The following is a 20,911-nucleotide window of genomic DNA, read 5'->3' as shown; positions in this document are numbered from 1 at the left end:
GAGCCGTGAAAAAAAAAAAAAAAAAACATGGAAAGGCAGCTCACGCGGGGCCCGTGTCCGCGACTGTCTTATGTATCGTATTTTATTGCACAGTGACAATACGCCATACAATATTTTACATGGTGACGCGTTGTAGACGGCTTCAGAGATGAAGCAGGGTTCTGGAGTCATGTTAAACGTCACTTGCATGCTCCTTTAAAGGCAGAGCAGGGATGGCACTTCGACACCCTTTTCAGGTGCATTGCGTGCTCGTAAGGATGACTGCACCTGGGGGACGTCGACAGCGAGACTAATCGCTATTCGCGGTTACAATGCAGATATCGGCAACTACATAGCTACACAGCGTGCGGATTTCTGCAACCAACCATCATCTCGAATGACCGCGCACTCCCCCCTGATTTGTTAAACAAAGAAAGTGCCTTGAACTAATCAGGGGAGAGAACGGGAGAGAACGGGAATCAGGGGATTGTCATATTCGGGACGATGCTTCGCTACGAGCGTGCTATACGGTGAAGTTAATTTTGAAGAGTAGTTTTAGCACACCGCTATGTGACGTCACCTTGAAAGTGTCCAATCGCAGCATCGATCTGTCGATTGGATGCTGTGCACTTTTCAACGAAACGTTTCAAGGAAACGTTTCAAGGAAACGTTTTCAACATTTATGGAGTACCGCTATCAGAAATGATTTGTGGAACGCAGTGGTCGTAAGCCTTTTTGTGACAAAAGACATGACCGAATCAGGGTCAGGATACGCTTTCCATTTTCAACGAGTAATGGATAGGAACGATGTCATTTGGTGTTTTGTCAGAGCGGACGCAAAAGCGTAAAATTATCTATACCAATTACTTCAGACGCAACGGCATCTGCATCGCAACGGCATCGTTGTCCCGCACGCTGAACTCTGCACGTGGCAAGCATCGTGTCGGCGTTCCGAATTTCCAAAAAGGCGTCGCGGTTGTGACGCTTAACCGATCGGACACGACAATTTGACCCGAAACGTTGAAAATCCGGGATAAAGCCAACAAGTTTCAGCACCAGTTAACGCGAACTCACCAAAAAGGAAGGCCATAATATTTCCAAGAAAACGGAAACGTAAATGATATTCTGAATGATTGGGCGGGCTTTCCCCACCTATATCCCACGTGTCATCGATTCCCAAGTTTTTGAGGCCCGTTTATAGCTAAACAGCTTCTACGTCTTGAACGTGGCATGCCGAAAGAAGAGGCTTATGGGAACGGACTATTCTCAGGATCAAGCGCCATACAGGATTATATCATTCTCGTCTCGTTTGTGGAAGTGGACGGTACACGTTAAACTAATATATCCAAAGTAATACTAAGATGCGCTTCAACAAACCAGGACGGAGAACGATATGGTTCTGAGTGACGGTTCGATAAATCACAAACTACGAAAGCAGTGAAAATAAAGAAAACTATGCAGAAGTCGTTCCACACTTGAAGATTCGGAAAAGTGTACTCACGATAATGAACTCAATCATGGCTTTTGATCCTATAAGAACGAACGTGAGAAGATCGTAACGTACGACAACTACTTGTATTGCCAACTGTTGGAACTACTTGACGGATAACGTCTTTCTGATACAACGAATTGCTAAGAGAAACAATGAAGCGCTTCTTCTTCTTCCAATGTTCGCGGCGCTCGAGCGGTTTCGTGCCCCAAGTGTCTTCCTCTTCTTCCTCTTCGATTGGCCTTGATCTGCAAAGGGACCAGGGGCCCTATCCTCGTCAAAAGTAATCGACCTCGATTACTTTACGTCACAAGCTGTAGGGCGGGGCTGCCACGGAATACTCCGCCCTTAAATCCCGCCCGTTTCAATTGAAATTTATACCTAGTTTTCCTTCGCAGCCTCTTGGCCCTAATCTCGGACCGTGACCCTACGTCATTTTGACGTAACAATGACGTAAAATATTAGTTTCAAAGCTGAAAAGTAATCTAACGAAAGAGGGTCGATTACTTTGAGCGGCGATGGGTTTCGTGATGGGTCCGCATGTGCATTTCCGTTTATTGTGTTGCATAAAGTCTGTATGTGCTCGTCACAACAAAAAATTCATGTCTTTCTTCGTTTGTGTTTAATGATGAGAAAAAAGCACCGCGTAACACCGTTTCTCTGCGCCGTATGCGTGAAAGCGGCGGGCTTTTCGAAGCGTCGTCCGAGCCGTACGTCGTACAATCAATGTTATTGCAACGTAGCGGTGTGCACACGAAAAACTCATCGATCAAAGTTCACTGTTTCTTGAGTAAAACTATCAATGCTCATTTGCGGTATCATTACCACCCCTACAGCTCACGAGCAAAAGAAGCATATCGCAATGCGAATTATCATTTCGCATATCGAGCACACGAACACACAGAAAAATATAAAGAAAAGCTCATAAATAAAGCTCAAGATTTAAAGCACGAACCGATTTCTCATAAACGCGTTTACGGCTCGCGCCACACTGTCCGTTCGACACTTTGCAATGATCCTTCGCGCTTTTACCGTTTTGTCAGTTTTGTTGCCTGCCATCAGCGCCATCTCACGTGTACATACCGAATTATAAATGCCAAGTACAATCACGGTGTCACACAAACATTGCCGTCTTGCACACCTGTACGTCAAGAAAAATGACAAACAGCAAAAAATGAAATTACGAGCGTGCTTTTCCACGCATTTTCCACGAAATTCAGTTTTACGCCGGTAGAGTTTTCTTTTTCCCACACCTAAGAACCGAAGCAACAAGGCAGGGCAGGCAGATCACAGGTGTGGTCTTCGGATTCTCAGGAGGAAACACTGATAAGGCGGGTCGCTTTCCAAGATAACACGTGGGGCGATTGGTTGATAGAAGGTGTCAACCGCTTTTAATATTCACGCCTTTTTCGATTGTGCACCAATGACAGAAGAAATTTCAAGTAATCGAGGTAGATTACTTTGACCAGGGTAGGGCCCCAGGGCTCATGATATAAAAAGCACTAGGCCTCCAGGTGCCCCGTCATGGGGTGGGAGGGGGGGCGGGCGGTTTTAAGGTAATTTCGTGCTTTGTGGCACAGCATGATCCAGGAGGGTTTTTACATAGGGAACCCAGCCGTATGGGCCACTAAATTAACCCCAGTCTAGGTGTAGGGAAACGCCACTTTAGCTCTCTGGACAAAAGCTAAAAACGGAGTGATTGATCGTTATCGAAAAAAAAAAGATAGAATACCAGCAGCAACAGAGCTACGCAGCCTCCCATTATGGGTCAATCGAAAAGATGATACTGCCGGTAAGGACACAGTATCTCCCACTCGGGTTAGACGGGTTTATATGCAGGTCTGACGAAAGTCGTCGCATACGCGGGGTCACTGCTGCGAGAAGGGCGCTTCCGTTTCGTCCTGGCCACACTGTGCGCACTCTGGGGATGAGTACACTGCTGAGCAGACCTCTGGAAAACTCACTCATAAGCACGTTCACTCGTGCTCACTCTCGCTCAATTCGACGAATGAGCTAAGTGTGAGTGAGCGAGCCGAGAGCTGAGCGGACGGTGAGTGAGCATGACAAAGCGAGCCGGGACACAGCCTTGGACAAAATCTAAAAACGGAGTATGTATATATATATATATTTACAGTTCAAGCGTGCCACAATCCCAGCTGTGGACGGCCGTTTCGAGCTTCTTGGCTCTCATCGGCACAGCGTAGGGACGTGACACGCTCATGGGTCGGCACAAACACTGTGTCTCTGCAAGACATCAATGTTCCAGGGTGTTAGCAACACCTCTGGAGGCCGCAGTGCAAAGCCAGTAAGTACAGATACAAATATAAAAATGAGCAAATGCTCCATGGCTGCACGTGAGGCATATGTTTACAGTTCAAGCGTGCCACAATCCCAGCTGTGGACGGCCGTTTCGAGCTTCTTGGCTCTCATCGGCACAGCGTAGGGACGTGACACGCTCTTGGGTCGGCACAAACACTGTCTCTGCAAGACATCAATGTTCCAGGGTGTTAGCAACACCTCTGGAGACCGCAGTGCAAAGCCAGTAAGTACAGATACAAATATAAAATTGAGCAAATGCTGCATGGCTGCACGTGAGGCATATGTTTACAGCGTGTTTACAGCGTGTCACGTCCCTACGCTGTGCCGATGAGAGCCAAGAAGCTCGAAGTGGCCGTCCACAGCTGGGATTGTGGCACGCTTGAACTGTAAACATATGCCTCACGTGCAGCCATGGAGCATTTGCTCATTTTTATATTTGTATCTGTACTTACTGGCTTTGCACTGCGGCCTCCAGAGGTGTTGCTAACACCCTGGAACATTGATGTCTTGCAGAGACACAGTGTTTGTGCCGATCCAAGAGCGTGTCACGTCCCTACGCTGTGCCGATGAGAGCCAAGAAGCTCGAAACGGCCGTACACAGCTGGGATTGTGGCACGCTTGAGCTGTAAACATATGCCTCACGTGCAGCCATGGAGCATTTGCTCATTTTTATATTTGTATCTGTACTTACTGGGTTTGCACTGGGCCTCCAGAGGTGTTGCTAACACCCTGGAACATTGATGTCTTGCAGAGACATATGTTTGTGCCGACCCAAGAGCGTGTCACGTCCCTACGCTGTGCCGATGACAGCCAAGAAGCTCGAAACGCCCGTCCACAGCTGGGATTGTGGCACGCTTGAACTGTAAACATATGCCTCACGTGCAGCCATGGAGCATTTGCTCATTTTTGTATTTGTATATATATATATATATATATATATATATATGTTTACAATTTGATCGTGCACTCCCAGCCAAGGACAGCTGTTTCGCTCTACTTGGAGCTCGTCAGCCTGGCGTAGGGAAGTGACACGATCTTGGGTCGGCACAACAGTGCGTCTCGGCGAGACGTCAATGTTCCACGGTGACGACGCCACCTGTGGAGGCCGCAGTGCAAGCCAGCAACTACATATAAAAAGTAAAAAAATAGCCGAAGCTCTGTAGCTGCACGTTGAGCATATGTTTACAATTTGATCGTGTACTCCCAGCCAAGGACAGCTGTTTCGCTCTACTTGGAGCTCGTCAGCCTGGCGTAGGGAAGTGACACGATCTTGGGTCGGCACAACAGTGCGTCTCGGCGAGACGTCAATGTTCCACGGTGACGACGCCACCTGTGGAGGCCGCAGTGCAAGCCAGCAAGTACATATAAAAAGTAAAAAAATAGCCGAAGCTCTGTAGCTGCACGTTGAGCATATGTTTACAATTTGATCGTGTACTCCCAGCCAAGGACAGCTGTTTCGCTCTACTTGGAGCTCGTCAGCCTGGCGTAGGGAAGTGGCACGATCTTGGGTCGGCACAAGAGTGCGTCTCGGCGAGACGTCAATGTTCCACGGTGACGACGCCACCTGTGGAGGCCGCAGTGCAAGCCAGCAAGTACATATAAAAAGTAAAAAAATAGCCGAAGCTCTGTAGCTGCACGTTGAGCATATGTTTACAATTTGATCGTGTACTCCCAGCCAAGGACAGCTGTTTCGCTCTACTTGGAGCTCGTCAGCCTGGCGTAGGGAAGTGACACGATCTTGGGTCGGCACAACAGTGCGTCTCGGCGAGACGTCAATGTTCCACGGTGACGACGCCACCTGTGGAGGCCGCAGTGCAAGCCAGCAAGTACATATAAAAAGTAAAAAAATAGCCGAAGCTCTGTAGCTGCACGTTGAGCATATGTTTACAATTTGATCGTGTACTCCCAGCCAAGGACAGCTGTTTCGCTCTACTTGGAGCTCGTCAGCCTGGCGTAGGGAAGTGGCACGATCTTGGGTCGGCACAAGAGTGCGTCTCGGCGAGACGTCAATGTTCCACGGTGACGACGCCACCTGTGGAGGCCGCAGTGCAAGCCAGCAAGTACATATAAAAAGTAAAAAAATAGCCGAAGCTCTGTAGCTGCACGTTGAGCATATGTTTACAATTTGATCGTGCACTCCCAACCAAGGACAGCTGTTTCGCTCTACTTGGAGCTCGTCAGCCTGGCGTAGGGAAGTGACACGATCTTGGGTCGGCACAACAGTGCGTCTCGGCGAGACGTCAATGTTCCACGGTGACGACGCCACCTGTGGAGGCCGCAGTGCAAGCCAGCAAGTACATATAAAAAGTAAAAAAATAGCCGAAGCTCTGTAGCTGCACGTTGAGCATATGTTTACAATTTGATCGTGCACTCCCAGCCAAGGACAGCTGTTTCGCTCTACTTGGAGCTCGTCAGCCTGGCGTAGGGAAGTGACACGATCTTGGGTCGGCACAACAGTGCGTCTCGGCGAGACGTCAATGTTCCACGGTGACGACGCCACCTGTGGAGGCCGCAGTGCAAGCCAGCAAGTACATATAAAAAGTAAAAAATAGCCGAAGCTCTGTAGCTGCACGTTGAGCATATGTTTACAATTTGATCGTGCACTCCCAGCCAAGGACAGCTGTTTCGCTCTACTTGGAGCTCGTCAGCCTGGCGTAGGGAAGTGACACGATCTTGGGTCGGCACAACAGTGCGTCTCGGCGAGACGTCAATGTTCCACGGTGACGACGCCACCTGTGCAGGCCGCAGTGCAAGCATATGTTTACAATTGTTTACAATATGTTCACAATGCGTTCCTGTGCAACGTTTGAGTGGATGGCGTCAGAAGGTCACGTAACACGTGATTCCTCCCGTCAGGGTGAGATAGCTCACTCACTGAAAGCCCAGTGCAAAGCCAGTGAAGTATAAAATGAAAAAAAAATAGCCGGAGCTCTTCGGCTGCACGTATAGCATATGTTTGTAACTCAAACGTCGCCATGCCAGTACTGGACAGCTGTTTCGGCCTTGTTGGGCCTCATCAACAGTACGCAGGCTGGCAACGTTTGAGTGGATGGCGTCAGAACGTCACGTAACACGTGATTCCTCCCGTCAGGGTGAGATAACTCACTCACTGAAAGCCCAGTGCAAAGCCAGTGAAGTATAAAATGAAAAAAAAAATGAAAAAAAATAGCCGGAGCTCTTCGGCTGCACGTATAGCATATGTTTCTAACTCAAACATCGCCATGCCAGTACTGGACAGCTGTTTCGGCCTTGTTGGGCCTCATCAACAGTACGCAGGCAGGCAACGTTTGAGTGGATGGCGTCAGAAGTGTCAGGGTCAGATAACTCACAGCTGCCGTCAACGGCAATTGTTCTTATTAGGTCTTTGCCACCTTGTAAAGTTAATGTCATGTACCCCAAGTTTAATTATGCAAATATTTGCGAACTGAACTCAGAAATTTGCCAAGGGAAGGTCACTTTTTTACCCCACCAATATGAAGAGCGTGCCGAATTCACTCCAATTCATGATAATTGACAGTGATATTCACGAGCTATCCCATCGGAAAAAATAGCCGAATATCATGCTTTTCGGAGCACCGGACGATAACGCGCGATGTCTTTTTGAGCGCAATCGCTCACAGTGCGACGAAAGGAGGTTCCGAAGCCAGCCCAAAGAGTGATAGTAGAAAAAGTAACAGTTCTTAAAATTGGGAGAGGGAAAGCATTATCCCAGCGAAAGTCGGACGTGATAAGCCATGCCTGCGTTATCTCTTTTTGCGATGCCGGGGTGGACTGGGTTTCCAACCTCCTTTCGTCGGACTGACAAAGATTGCGCTGAAAAATTCATCGTGCGCTATTCTGTGCGACCTCCGTAGAGCATGATGTTCGGCTATTTTTTCCGGTGGGATAGCTCCTGAATATCCCTGCCAATTATCATTAATTTGAGTAAATTAGACACGCTCTTCACATTGGTGGGGTAAAAAAGCGACATTTACTAGGCAAATTTCCGAGTTCAGTTCGCAAAAATTTACATAATTAAACTTACGTTACACGACATTCACATGAGGAGGTGGCAAAAACCCAGTAAGAACAAATGCCGTTGACCGCATGACTCTAGGTGGTGTAGTTTTTTTATTATAATTCAATGACACGTTTTCTGGGACACCCTGTATACGTGATAAGGGTGGGGGCCAATGAAGCGAACGCGACAAGGATAAATTTTAAGCCCTGCGGCCTACGTTTCTTTGTAAGTTGAGCTAAATATTCTTGGTAGCAAGCATCCGTTCTGGCATAGCGTGCTATGGCACTAGGGGCAATGGACATAAACGTGCAAAGACAAAAGGGGGACTCGCCACCGTAACCTACAGCGCAACCTCAGGATTTTCTCGCTTACTTTTTTTTTGTGCGTGTGCATGTGTGGTGAGAAGAGAAAAAACACCGAAAAGGCCTTCCCTGTTACCGGGCATATTACTTCCTAACTTAATACTATGTACAGTGCAATCGTTCTGCGATGAACATGGTGAGGGATATACCTTCTTTTTTGTCGGGAATCCTGGCCAGTATGACGCTTTGACTGGTTGGATCTCTTGACTCGCATGTCACGTGATCGGTTGGATCTCCTGTCTCGATGGATCTCTTGACTCGTTGGATCTCTTGACCGGAAGCGAAAGGCAGTCATGTTCTTCGCCGGAGGGCAATAATTTCCTGGGGTGACCAACCGGGAAGTCAGCCAATCGGAAAGAGATACAAAATAGTGCATGTATTCCAAGAGAATTAGGAATTCAGGTTGCGAATAGTTGAGAGGACGCTTTTGAATTTGTAAATCAGGAATGAATGAATGAATCGCTTTGCGGCGCATCATCATCCAGGAGGTAGGGAACACGGCCGTATCCGCTCCCTGCAGTGGAGTTTCCCGGGCAACGCGAGCGCCCCCAACCGGTCACGTGCTAATGTTTGGGTAGTAGGAGAGTGGCTAAGTGCCGCGTAAAGGTGTCCTGCTAGCGTCTCTCCGACTGGTGTGGACGTTGCGTGCTCGTTATTTCGAGACCTGTTTGCGATGGAGGACGCGTGGCCGTCCAATGGATTGGCGCATGAAGTTCGGAAAACGAAGAGAAAGTCAACAAGCCACCGCTACTGCTGTGTCTTCAAGTGTCATCGGCGCGAAGGTGTGGACGAGAACGTAAAGTTTTATCGCTTCCCCAGCAAACCATATGAAAGGGACCGGCGGCGACGTTGGATAAATGCCGTGCGGCGCGTGAGGTGAGTTCTTTTGCGTTGTGTGCTCTTTTTCGCTTATCAGTTTTACACTTGTCCTTAACAAATGTGCTAACTATCCACAGCCCAGACGGAGAGGCTTGGGAGCCTACTGAAAATACAAGAATCTGCAGCCTACATTTTGTTGGAAATCAGAGCAGCAACATCGAGAAGCATCCTGGCTACATCCCAACGCTATTTCCAAGGGACTACCTCATGCAGGAACCCAAGGTTCCTCAAGACAGCCTTTCAAGATTTAAACGGTGAGTTGAAATGATGGAGTGAACACTGATTTAGCAACGGCTGCAACCTATACTAATGTAAACACAGGTGGAATGGACGACATATTTCTACTGTTGCAAGACAGCAGAGTGAACAGCAGCTGGAAAACAGTGAAACCTATTCAAGCATTGACACGTGTTGCGACACACCAGGCTATGACGCATACGACCTAAACCCAGCTTGCGAAAAGGTACAAACTACAGCGCCCGCATATCAAGGGCTTCTGCACATTGCTCTGCACAGTCTCTGTGTGATTGTCGAGCACTAATGTATGCATGTCTTGCCACAGGAGACACAGACAGAGCCCCGAGGTGATGTGTGTTGGAGACTGACTCTCTTCCTGGGCATATCTGAAGATGGTTGTGCGAGCACAATGGTCTCCCACGCAGCTCTTCAGGATTCAAGCCATCTTACAAAGCCATCCACATCATCTCATTCCGTAGGTCCCGACGCCCGTGACTGTGTTTTCCTTGGCTGTGACAGTGCATTTGCAACTAAAAGGGCCATTCCTGATCTATGTGGTGTTAGTGACAAAGTGTTCGCCTTACTTTTGAGCCTCATTCCCAGAGTAGCAGAGCGATCAGACTTTGTGACAGCAGAAAATAAGCTTTTATTGTTCCTTGTGAAGATGAAACATGGTGTGCCATTTCGTATGCTCGGGGTGTTGTTTGGGCTACATGAGACGACAGCTTCACGAATATTTCATGCAATCCTAGGCACACTATGTCGTGCAACTCGCAGTTGGGTATACAAGCCACCACTTGACGTAATCAAGGCGACATCACCAGCATGTTTCCGGGCACACTATCCTGACTGTACAATGATAGTGGATTGTACTGAGGTAAAAACTGAGGTACCTCCTGAAATAAGGCAAACGCATAATCTCTATTCCACGTACAAGAGTGGATACACACTCAAATTCCTTGTTGCGATTGCACCAAACGGCATGACCATATTCAAGTCTGAAGCATTCGGAGGCCACAGCTCGGATGCAGACATCAGTATTCGCTCTGGCTTTCTCAACCTAGTTGGCCCTGGTGATGTCATCCTAGCTGACAAGGGCTTTCCTGGTATCCGTGCAAGCGTAACTGACAAGGACGCAGTGCTAGTGATGCCGCCTTTTTCATGTGGGGGCATCCCATTTACACCTGAGGAGGTCGATGATACTTACCATATTTGGAATGTCAGAGTTCATGTTGAGCGTGCAATTCAAAGATTGAAAATCTTTGGAATATTGACAAATCGCATTCCAATATCTCTCATTCCTGCAATGAGCCATGTGTTTCACATGTGTTGTGTGCTGGCAAACCTGCAGCCACACATACTTAAAAAAGAGGATTCTGAAAGCACCCTGTAAAACCCTGTTTTTTTGTGCACTAGTGTACCAAACATAGCTGGGCGGCTTCACCATGCCCCATAGAAGATCAAGCTATGCAACACTGTCACAGTTACTGTAAATAGACTAAAAGAGATTACAATAAAATGTGCAATATTTCAGTCTTGTGGTAGTTTCCATCTTCAGCATGCAGATGTGAAGCTGTACATGCAAAGAGATAAATCGAATGGTATGCGTTACCATGGATGCAGACAGAGGAAAGACAACACAATCCCCTGGCAGGATTTAAAGCAGTTTATTTAGACAAGCCTTGTCTTAATTAGCTCCTTCAGATACACATTGAAGTAAAAGTGTTCAAGGTGAGGAATAACCTCGGACAAGAACTCATCATCACGGTCGATGATTAACATAATGCTATGCCTGTCTGTATACACAAAGAAAAAGCATTCCTGAACATTTGCAACGTACATTGATACTTGCACTTGTGTGTAGTAGCAGTGCTGACGCCTCAAGCGCAGGCAGCCATTCTCATAAGCTATGTACGGCACGTAGCTGGTGCATGTTGCAGGATCTATGATTTGTAAACCTCGGCGTGAATAGGGGCACTTGATTTCCAGTAATGTGAGACCATCATCCGTGAAAAACGTGCCGTCTGGGCTTGAACATAGCCAGGACTGTGTGGGGTGCACCAAGAGCCCAACCTGAAATGCAAAACAAGCAAGTAATGGTCATGCTGTAAATCATAGTTGATCTCATAGCTCCTGCATAACCCTTAACTGATCCATTACGAACAAAGTGACCGTGCGACAGATAATAAACAAACAAAACAGGAGAAGATTCCACAGGCTGTTCCCTCGAACATCCTTTGCCTGGAACGTGCAACACTATGGACCTGTACCTGAGTCACAGCAACCCCGAACTTCTGTTCAAACTCACGTCTTGCAGCGGCTTCCGTAGCACTTCCTGAATAGGGGACAGTGATTCCAACGGTATATAACATGGCACCGATTTACACGGAATCAGTGGCTAGACTTGCTACTCTGGACGCAGAACGTGATGGACTTCTTTAGCAGCACCACCAGTGCATGCAGCTACTTTGTTCAGTTTGTATAGTTTACTGGTTATACATTTGTCAGAAAAGGAAATACATACCGTAAGCAGTAGCAGCTGAACTGAATGATCTTGGCCTCGCTAGCTTCACCGCTAGATCAGCAAACCTGCCTCGTCTCCTGTATACTTGGTGCGCCACTGAGCTCGATACCCTCACTACTCTTTCCCTGTGCCATCTGTAAAGGTATTTAAGAACTTATAACAGCTTTCATACAGCTAGAATGATGGTACTCATTCCGTTTACCTTGCACATCCTGATTGCTTAACGGTCATCCTGGCAATCTCTCGCACGTTGTCGTCTGTGCATTCCACCATGTCACGGAAGAAGCTCAGCTCCGACACGGTCACGAGCTCCTTTACAGGTACAGGTGAAAGCGTCATAATGGGGAAACCTCCACTGACTTTTAACAGTCGGTACGGAGGCCTCTCTGACGTAACCCAGGAGAGCACCCTGTCAAGCTTCTCTTGTTCCACAGTTGTAGCCACGGTGTCCACGAGCTCGTCCAAAAGGCTGCGAACCACTCTATCGCTTTGAGATGTTGCTTCTTTCTGAAGCATATCCATGAGAGCACACTGAATACCAGGGAAGTGCTGCAGACAAGGAGGAGTTTCAGCTGGAGGATGACCGCCAATGAATGTCTCTTTGTATGCTACAAAAAAAAAATAACATATATATACATACAGGGTGTCCACGCTAAATCTGAACAGGACTTCTCAAAACTCGACCTGCCGCGGAAAAACTGATGCAGTTGCTTGAACACTTGTGTAAGAAACAGGTGCTGCATTGTTGCAAGATCCACGTGTTTCTTATACAAGCTTTTCAGGAAACAGATCAGTTAGCCTATGAAAGCACATCTTGTTGGAGATCCTGTTCACATTTAGCGTGGACAGACTGTATATGTGTACCAAACCCTTGCAAACTTAATTCCTGGTGTACGCATGCTTATATCTCCATGAGTGCGCCAAAGTGCTATAATGGGGCAAAATTCATACCACCGAATAATTGGCTCACTGATTCCTTGGCATCGAAGTCCGGTTTTTCGCTGTGCGGTCGGCCCCACCGCTGGCGTTCGTCGGTACACGATGGGTAGCCACCTTGACTGATGAGGAGGGCAACAGCGGCTGTATGTTTACACATTCCAGATGGGCCAATTTTACAACTTCATATTCCTCTGGTGATCCTGCTATCCTGGTTCAGCTGCAAAAAGGGACACCAAGGTTGTCACGACCCGAAGCGTTCACACAAAACACGGATCTAGACATATCACACCATGGGGAATGTGAATTAAAGCGAGGCAATTAACGTTCTATTGCAAGTCTTCACTTACTTCAAGCTGTATCTCGTAGCTGTGACGCCTCACTTGCGAATGGCATTTCGCTGAAACAGTGGACCCTCCGTCAAAGAAAATTTCCTGGGCGCTGTACACATAACGCGCATGCACCAGTTTCCTGCCCTTCTTGAGGGATTCCCCGCGGAAGAACCTGTCTACTGATGTCAAAGGACTGAAGCCATACCGCAACACGACTACCGGCATGCCGAAGCCAAACTTTACGCAAAAACACCACGCAAAAACGTAACCACCGCCCGCACGACTGCAGAAAACTAGCGGTGGGCCTCAGCATTCCCACAATCCTACTACCCAGATTTTCCGGAGATGCCGATAGGGGGCAGGTGACGCTAGCGCCACCAAGCCACTGCAGGTGGCGGATGGGGGGGGGGGGGCGAGGCGGTCGCCCCCGCTTAAATCCGCCCCTGCTGGCACTGTGCCGCAGATTCATTTCATATCCTCTGTACAGATCTGGTTGACGGTGTTATGGGTACAGCATCCTTTACCACTAAAGAAACGTACATACGTTGGAAGTCACCGTTGCCGCACGTGATATTTCCGGTCCCGCGTACACATTTTGCATTCTGCGCACTGTGACTGTGGTATTCTAATAGAAGAGTAAACATCCGAGCATACAGAAATAAATCTGCAAGCACGCATTCAACATAACAGTGCCATCTGAACTGCGAGGAGGGCCACCTGACCGGTCCAGTGGTAGACAGGGGCATCCCAGAATGCAATGCGAAGACGGCTACGCTCTTCTCGATGGGAAACTGTCGGACGGGCCGCGCCTGTGTTTCCTTCCTCCACGTGTCGTTACATCTTTGTCACACAGAACGCGCACTCCCAGGAAGGCCTCTTTGCACTAAACATGACGTTCAACATAATACCATTGGTATAATCTCGCAGCCAGGGTACACCAGGATAATCACAACTCTCGCAAGCTCCACGCTACAGCCCACGTTGGTGTTGCTGCCGTGTAACTTCGTGGTTTTGACTCCTCGTGTGATGAGGCCAGGGTAGTATCTGCCTCGCACATGATGCTTTCCTGCGTATCTCCTTCGCCCAATGGAATCCATAATCAGAAACAATAATCGGAACAACGCGTGTGATCGGCGGCTGCCAACAATGTGGTACTGCGATGTGACACATAAGGTTTGTCTGGCAGTGTGGCGACATGTTGCACGTGCCGCAACGGTAGGACTGCGGATAATTTGGACCACCGGGGGTTATTTTTGACGTGCGCCGGAAACTTCCGACACACGGTGCTAGCAGCAATGTTTACGCGCGCGGCTCGTTTTGCCAACGGCCGGTGGCGACATCTTGCGTTGAGACGTACCCGTAATTTCACGCGTGTAAGCCGCAGTGCCCGTTTTTAGCAACGTTTTGAAAATTTTCCGGCAGATAAGCCGCAATCGCAGATAAGCCTCGGGCAATACCAACGCGACTGATTTTTACGGGAAACCAGTGGTGCAGGTATGAAATCAATTATGGGATCGGCGTGGTGCACAACCAAGGAGGTCAGTTCTAGCACAGTTGTGGTGTTCTACTGAGATGGGATTGTGCCCTTGTTGTGTGTTTTTCATGGATCGACGTGTCTGTGGCCTTCCAGAAGACATGATAACTGTCATCACTTTCGTTAAACCTGCATGGGGAAGTACCAGGAAGGTTACCAGTCTACTCGAATGTGAAGGCACTCCTGTTATGCAATTGTTCGTGCATTGGCGTGGCGGTGCTGTTCCGGAGGCACTGTCGGCCCTTTCGTTAAAACCGTGGGTATGGGGAAAGTACCCCGGGGAAAATACTCATCAGATAAGCCGCTGAGCGCAGACCAAAGAAAAAAATTGCGCATAAGCTGCAGCTAATACGCGTGAAATTACGGTAGTTCTATCAACAGCTGGGGAAGTCACCGAAACAAAGACATCAGTTCTAGCCTTCGCTGATGATATCGTCAGACCGGTTGAGAGCGAAGAAAATCTGCAACATATGCTAGACATATGTGGAAAAGAAGCACAAAAGACAGTTTCAAATTTAATAGCTCAAAATCCCTATGGATGTTATTCAACGGCAACGACACGAAAACGCCGTCTTTTGAACTACAAGGATGAAAAATTGACTAAACCAGCGAATATAAATACCTTGGGATAACACTCACAAAGGACGACAACAATCTATCGAAACGCGAACCAAGCATTGTAAAAAAAAAAAAAAAATCGAACAAACTCAAAGGCTACGTGCGGAACTTGTCTAGGCATTCGTATAATCAGTACGTGGGCGGAAGGATCCTGTGGAAGACGAACGCAGTGCCCGCCCTAACATACGCCGATGACGCCCGTCGCATTCTAACCCAGTGTTTCCCAAACTTTTGGCGGTGACGGACCCCCGGAAGCGATGAGAACCAATTCACGGACCCCCCCCCCCCCTCCCCACACACACACACACACCGTCACAGCCAGTGCATCACCAGCAACCTCGTCAGCTGCTGCGTGCTTTCGATACAGCTTCAGAAACGATTCCGGACCGGTTTCGTCTTCTTGTTTGTATGTGTATGACGCGGACAAACGTGCATTGCAGGGCTTTTCTAGCAGAAATTAGAAGCTAGCCGTTGAAGCATGCTTGTAGCAATTTTGGAAGTTCTGGGTGTTTGGAAAAGTGTTTGGACACTCTCGCGGACCCCCAGGGGTCCGCGGACCACACTTTGGGAAACACTGCTCTAACCCATCACGATACGAATCCTCGACCAACATCAACGTGAGCTGGGGAAATGGTTACTCGGACGAAATATCGCCACCAGGGCGCAATGGGCTGGGCCACTTTTGCCCAGGGTGTCGAAGCGAACCGAAAACCAGAACCGAGAACAGAAAAAAAAACGCTATTTTGGAGCGAACCGGAACGGAATCGAAACGGTATACGCTTTTTTTCGCTCAGAAGGGAAACCGAAAAATTTATTTAACGGTTTTCGGTCCAAGCAAAAACTTCGCCGGTTTGGACTACGAGTATAGGCGAATTAAACTGACGTCGTGCGTTCTGAAGTCATGTCATAGATACTTTACGAGGGTTACGGTTACGGTGCAATGTATGTCGATATACTATGGCCCTTAGGCTCCCTTTGTAACGTTTTATCGTTCGCGCACATATACTTACAGGTACATGTGACCGGTTGTGGCTCTCTACCAATGTGCCGTAGTGTTCGTTTCAATTTGATCCGCCCAAACTCTCCTGAACTAAACAGCGCGCCAGGGGGGATGCGTAGCGGCTTCTCTATCGGTAATGACGCGCAACGCGTCCCTTGTTTGAGGGCAGCGAAGTTGAATACATTTACGTATCCGCGAGGCAAGCGCATGCGAAGTGGTGCCTCTTTTGTGGACAGGACACGAAGAAAGGAAAACGTTGCCGTCGAGCGCGTTTGTGAGTGAAGATGTTCCTCGATTTGCGTCGTATTCGTGCGGTAGTGCTTGCTGGCTAGGAAGCAACAACAGACATTGGGATGGGATGCGATCGCACCAATCCAGCAAGAAAGTACTTTACGTATGACATTACAACAAACAAGTCCGTCTGTATCATGCGCTTCAAGGAAGGAGAAAGCCTATTTGAAGAGACAGTCACCAACAGGAACCAGGAGCTACCAATTTCACAGCTGCCTACTAATATCAAATAATGCAGAATAAACGGGTTTACATTTTGCAACATCGATTTTTTTTCTGGGAATCAATATGCCCACCAGAAGCGGAACCGGTTAAAACCGGTATGAACCGTTATTTTTTTGCTCCGGAGCAGAACCGGTACCGAACCGTTTATGGTAGAACCGGAACGAAAACTGTAACGAAAAACGTTTCGGGTCGACACCCTACTTTTGCCACACGAGACGCCAAATCAAAAACCCACTATCTTGGAAGACTAATTCATCAAAAAGAAAGGTCACTCGCGAAGCAAATACTTAACTACACCAGATTCTATGGCCGGAAATCAGACTTTGTTGAGAAAATTGCCCAGTATGACAGAAAGTACAGCCTGGGAACGAAAAGGCAAACCGCGGCCAACGAAAGGGAATTGACAAGAGCTGCGACACGAGAAATCACCAAGGCCGACACGGACGAATGGAGAAAGAAGGTGGCCAAGAAGGAGAGCCTAAACCTTTACAGCCAATACAAACAAGGACCAGCGCCATACGCAGCCTACAAGGGGTACAGGGGGAGCGGACTGCTCTTGCAGGCACGAGCGGTCCGGCTCCCTCCTAACAAACCACCGATAAAGCCTACTTTTTGAGGGTGTCGACCCAACATGCCCATTGTGCACATCAGCTCCCGAGACGCTGAGCCACATTCTATTAGACTGCAACAGACTTCGCCCGGAAACTGAATGTACAAAAATAACCACCGGAAGCACAGAAATAAGCGCGGCACGAATCACTTACGAAACAGAAAACGGAACCAACGACGGACAGACACGGACTGATCGACCACACCTGGTGAAATGGGAACGAATAAGAAGATCGGGCAACAACATTGACTTTATGTGAATACTGTATACCACATGTGAACCCTGTACATAGGTTTTTATTTTTCTCGTTTTCCTTTGGGCACCTGTGATGGCCCCCGAGCCGTCCGCCCGAATTCAAAAGGGCCTGGGTGCAATGCTCTACTCTACTCTACTTTGTTCACATACAGCGGATGGTCTACTAGGGCCAGTTCTCACTCGGCGACGCACGACGCGGCGTCGTGAGCAGGCGGCGGAAATAGACGCGCATTTCCGGACTCGGGAGAGGAGAAACGTCGAGTCAAAAAAACTGCATGCCAAACTTCTTTCACGACGTCGGCGAGAGCTGCCGAGAACGACAGCTGGCGACCAATTAGGTGACGCAGAAAGGCCACAGCACGTATTCACCAACTTACTTAAACTATTGGTTTAGTGACGTCGGGTTTAAATCAATCACGTGAGACTTTCGTTCGCCAATCCTGGATCACCACGCCATGCTCTACCACCTGCTGCTGTGAAGCCTATGGCGGCGCCATAGCCTCCTATATTTGAGAATGCCTGTTCAACGGCGCCGAGATCAAAGAGCACCGCCCGTCCAATCCGTTTCCGGCGCCCACCGCAAGGGGCGCTGCCTCCCTAGGATACTGCGCTGCGATTGCCATGCTTTTCTATGAGCGATGTTGCATCGCGAAACTAGTTTTATGTGGCATATTTTCGACATTTTAATACTGCAACGCGAACTAGGGCTTACGATAATTAGTTGAGAAGTTGATAATAGAAAAAAAAATAATAAGCGCTAGGTTATCTTCGAGGGTGTTTAGTGATGAAAGGCGCAAACGTCGGAGCCGCAAAAAAATATCCATTTTCCGGCAGTAAGATGTTTCACGTCGAATTGTAGCTGACGTTATGAAGCAGGGGGGATTATGTGAACATGTTGTATTGTGACTAGGGAGTGAAAAGGGCTGATGACGACGGATTTTAGTATGGATGCTCCGAGATCTGAGCGAGCTTCACGAATGCACAGATCATCATAGTGCAGCGGTGTAGATTATATACGCATAGAATGTGCGACGCAAAAATGACAGTAAAAATACAAGCAAACAAAATACAGACAAATTATTTATTCGGTTATATATATTCGGGTTATACTCCGCCCCGCTTGTTATCGCATTTCTTCATAGTTTTAGTGCCTTCGGTGAGAGGGGCTTGGAGGCGAAAAAGTTTGCCATGTCATTCTTGTCAGTTACTCCGAGAGCAAAATTTGTGAACAGTGTGCGGAAAAACTTTGTAAGCAACGCTTCCAGAAGCTGCCGGTTATGTCAAGGAACAGAGCATTTTAATACTTCCCGCTCATTTAATATTTCAGTAGCATATGCTCCACAGCTGCTTTAAGGGGATGTTTCAGGTTCCTCCTCTTTGCTAGCATCACTTGAATGTAGATTTTCAAGCAATGTATTTGTTTTCCAATGTATTACCTTCCTCGTAATGCTTTCTATGCCGGAAGCATTTTAAATAAAAATGAATAAATAATCTCAGGGTGGTGGAAAGCAAAAAGCACAAGAATAAAATAAAGCCGTTTGCAATGCTGCCAATGCATGCTAACGTATGTGTGCTTTTGGTCACGAACAGGTGCGCTATTGTTCGTATCGCACATCCTCTGGCAGAGAAGCCCATTTGCATGTTGAAGCCGTTTTCATGAAGTTAAGTCTTTTGAGAAGAAGTACTTGCTTTAGGAGATTTAAAATGATTTAGCCAAATAGTCCCGGGGGATGAGCAACCGCGGTATTTTGATCACCCGCTTCTCCTTTTTCTTTCTTTTTTTCCGGCGCACAATAACTGCACCTTGACGTAGCGGAAGATGCTGGTACAAGAGGGCACGACAGCAAGCAGCCTGCTTCTTTGTAACGATCAGCTTTATTATATTTCTTGAAAGAAAGAAATAAAGAAATCAAAGCGCGGAGTTAACACCATTTCGTAATTCCTGGAGTAGTTCGCTACAATAATGTGTACACATGTACGCATGCAACAGCAGCTGTCAAACCTGTAGGCCACGTATTTGCGCATACAGTTCAAAGCAAGACGCAACTGCAATTTTACATAATGTGATGAAAAATACACATATGACACCAAGAGCGCCGGCAGCGTTGGGTTCTCCGCTTTTCAATTAGGTTTTTGCGCAGCTCAGGCTCAATATCCCGAGCAGTCGAATTTCTTAAAAAATACCTGATTTAATATTAATAAATTTCCCAATCATCCATCCCAGTAGTGGCAGTCGTCAACGCATATTACTACTAATTGCGCGAGCGCTCCATAGTATTTGCATTGAGGAGAAAGCTAGGATGCGAGCGCCCCAAGCGGCGCGGTGCAGAGGAGGATAGGGGAGGAGGTTGAACGGGCGCTTCGAGGCGAATGAGCAGGCATTCTCAAATATAGGAGGCTATGGCGGCGCACATAGCGAGCTTCCTGCACAGCGCATGCGTATTTCACCAGAGTCTGCAAGAAGCGATGGTAGCCGGTAGGCCTAATCCCCGGTTCACGAGGAATTTTCCATCAAATCTTGGGTAAGTTTCGATTAATATAGTTACTAGAAGCGCCCAGGAGACAGATTTGACCACAATGGGACGAATATTTGCCTCAAATGTTCCATTTCGATCATCCACCCAAGCTACTTAAACTGGTGGTTTAAGCTCCATGCATTTGAATGGGACGTATCTTAAAATACGGGAGGGGCTAGTTTAACATCGGTCTAAGTATACGTTGCGACTACTGTGGACGTGTGCGTTGAAAAAACTATCGTAGATTGGTTGCGGTTGGTGATGTTGCACTAATTCGAAGTTAACTGGTAAAAATTAAGCAGAATCGTTTTAAATGCACGGGTACTAAACAAAAACGGCGTAACGCCTGACCGGGGGTACACGCTTAGAAATGAACTTCACCGCATAGCACGCTCCTAGCCAACCACCATCTCGAATGATATCGTTATCTGTCCTGATTTGTTGAAAACGGGAGGCGTACGCCTTTTTTGTGACAATTATGAACAGCATAAGTGTCACAAAAAGGCTTACGCCTCCCGTTTTCAACAAATCAGGGCAGATAACGATGTCATTCGAGATGGTGGTTGGCTAGGAGCGTGCTATGCGGTGAAGTTCATTTTTAAGAGTGTACGAAATGCGGCTGTTGTTTTTAGAAAGCGCTATTGCGAACTTTTGCATGAGAAACGTAAAAAGCATCGTCAAAGTGTGGTCAAAGAGAGTGACATCGACATGTGCCACTGGACAAAATCCATATACCGATCCAAGGGACCGAGAGAGCGTGCGGATGGCCGAACGTCAATGTGCATCTTCAAAAACAAAGCATAAG

The 20,911-nt window shown here is 47.7% G+C and overlaps 1 protein-coding gene across 1 annotated transcript; it reads left to right on the top strand.

Annotated features, from left to right (window-relative positions):
- The first annotated feature begins 8,822 nt into the window (after nt 1–8,822).
- On the top strand, nt 8,823–10,658 carry LOC135389622 (uncharacterized). Its single transcript, XM_064619657.1, has 4 exons — nt 8,823–9,025; nt 9,106–9,282; nt 9,350–9,491; nt 9,591–10,658. The coding sequence occupies exons 1-4, from the start codon at nt 8,823–8,825 to the stop codon at nt 10,656–10,658; spliced, it is 1,590 nt and encodes a 529-aa protein (XP_064475727.1).
- Nucleotides 10,659–20,911: the final 10,253 nt, after the last annotated feature.

This window comes from Ornithodoros turicata, chromosome 3 (genome assembly GCF_037126465.1).
Source record: "Ornithodoros turicata isolate Travis chromosome 3, ASM3712646v1, whole genome shotgun sequence".
In the NCBI taxonomy this organism is placed as follows: domain Eukaryota; kingdom Metazoa; phylum Arthropoda; class Arachnida; order Ixodida; family Argasidae; genus Ornithodoros; species Ornithodoros turicata.
The sequence above is the reverse complement of the archived record's forward strand: the minus strand, read 5'-3'. Positions and strand labels throughout refer to the sequence as shown.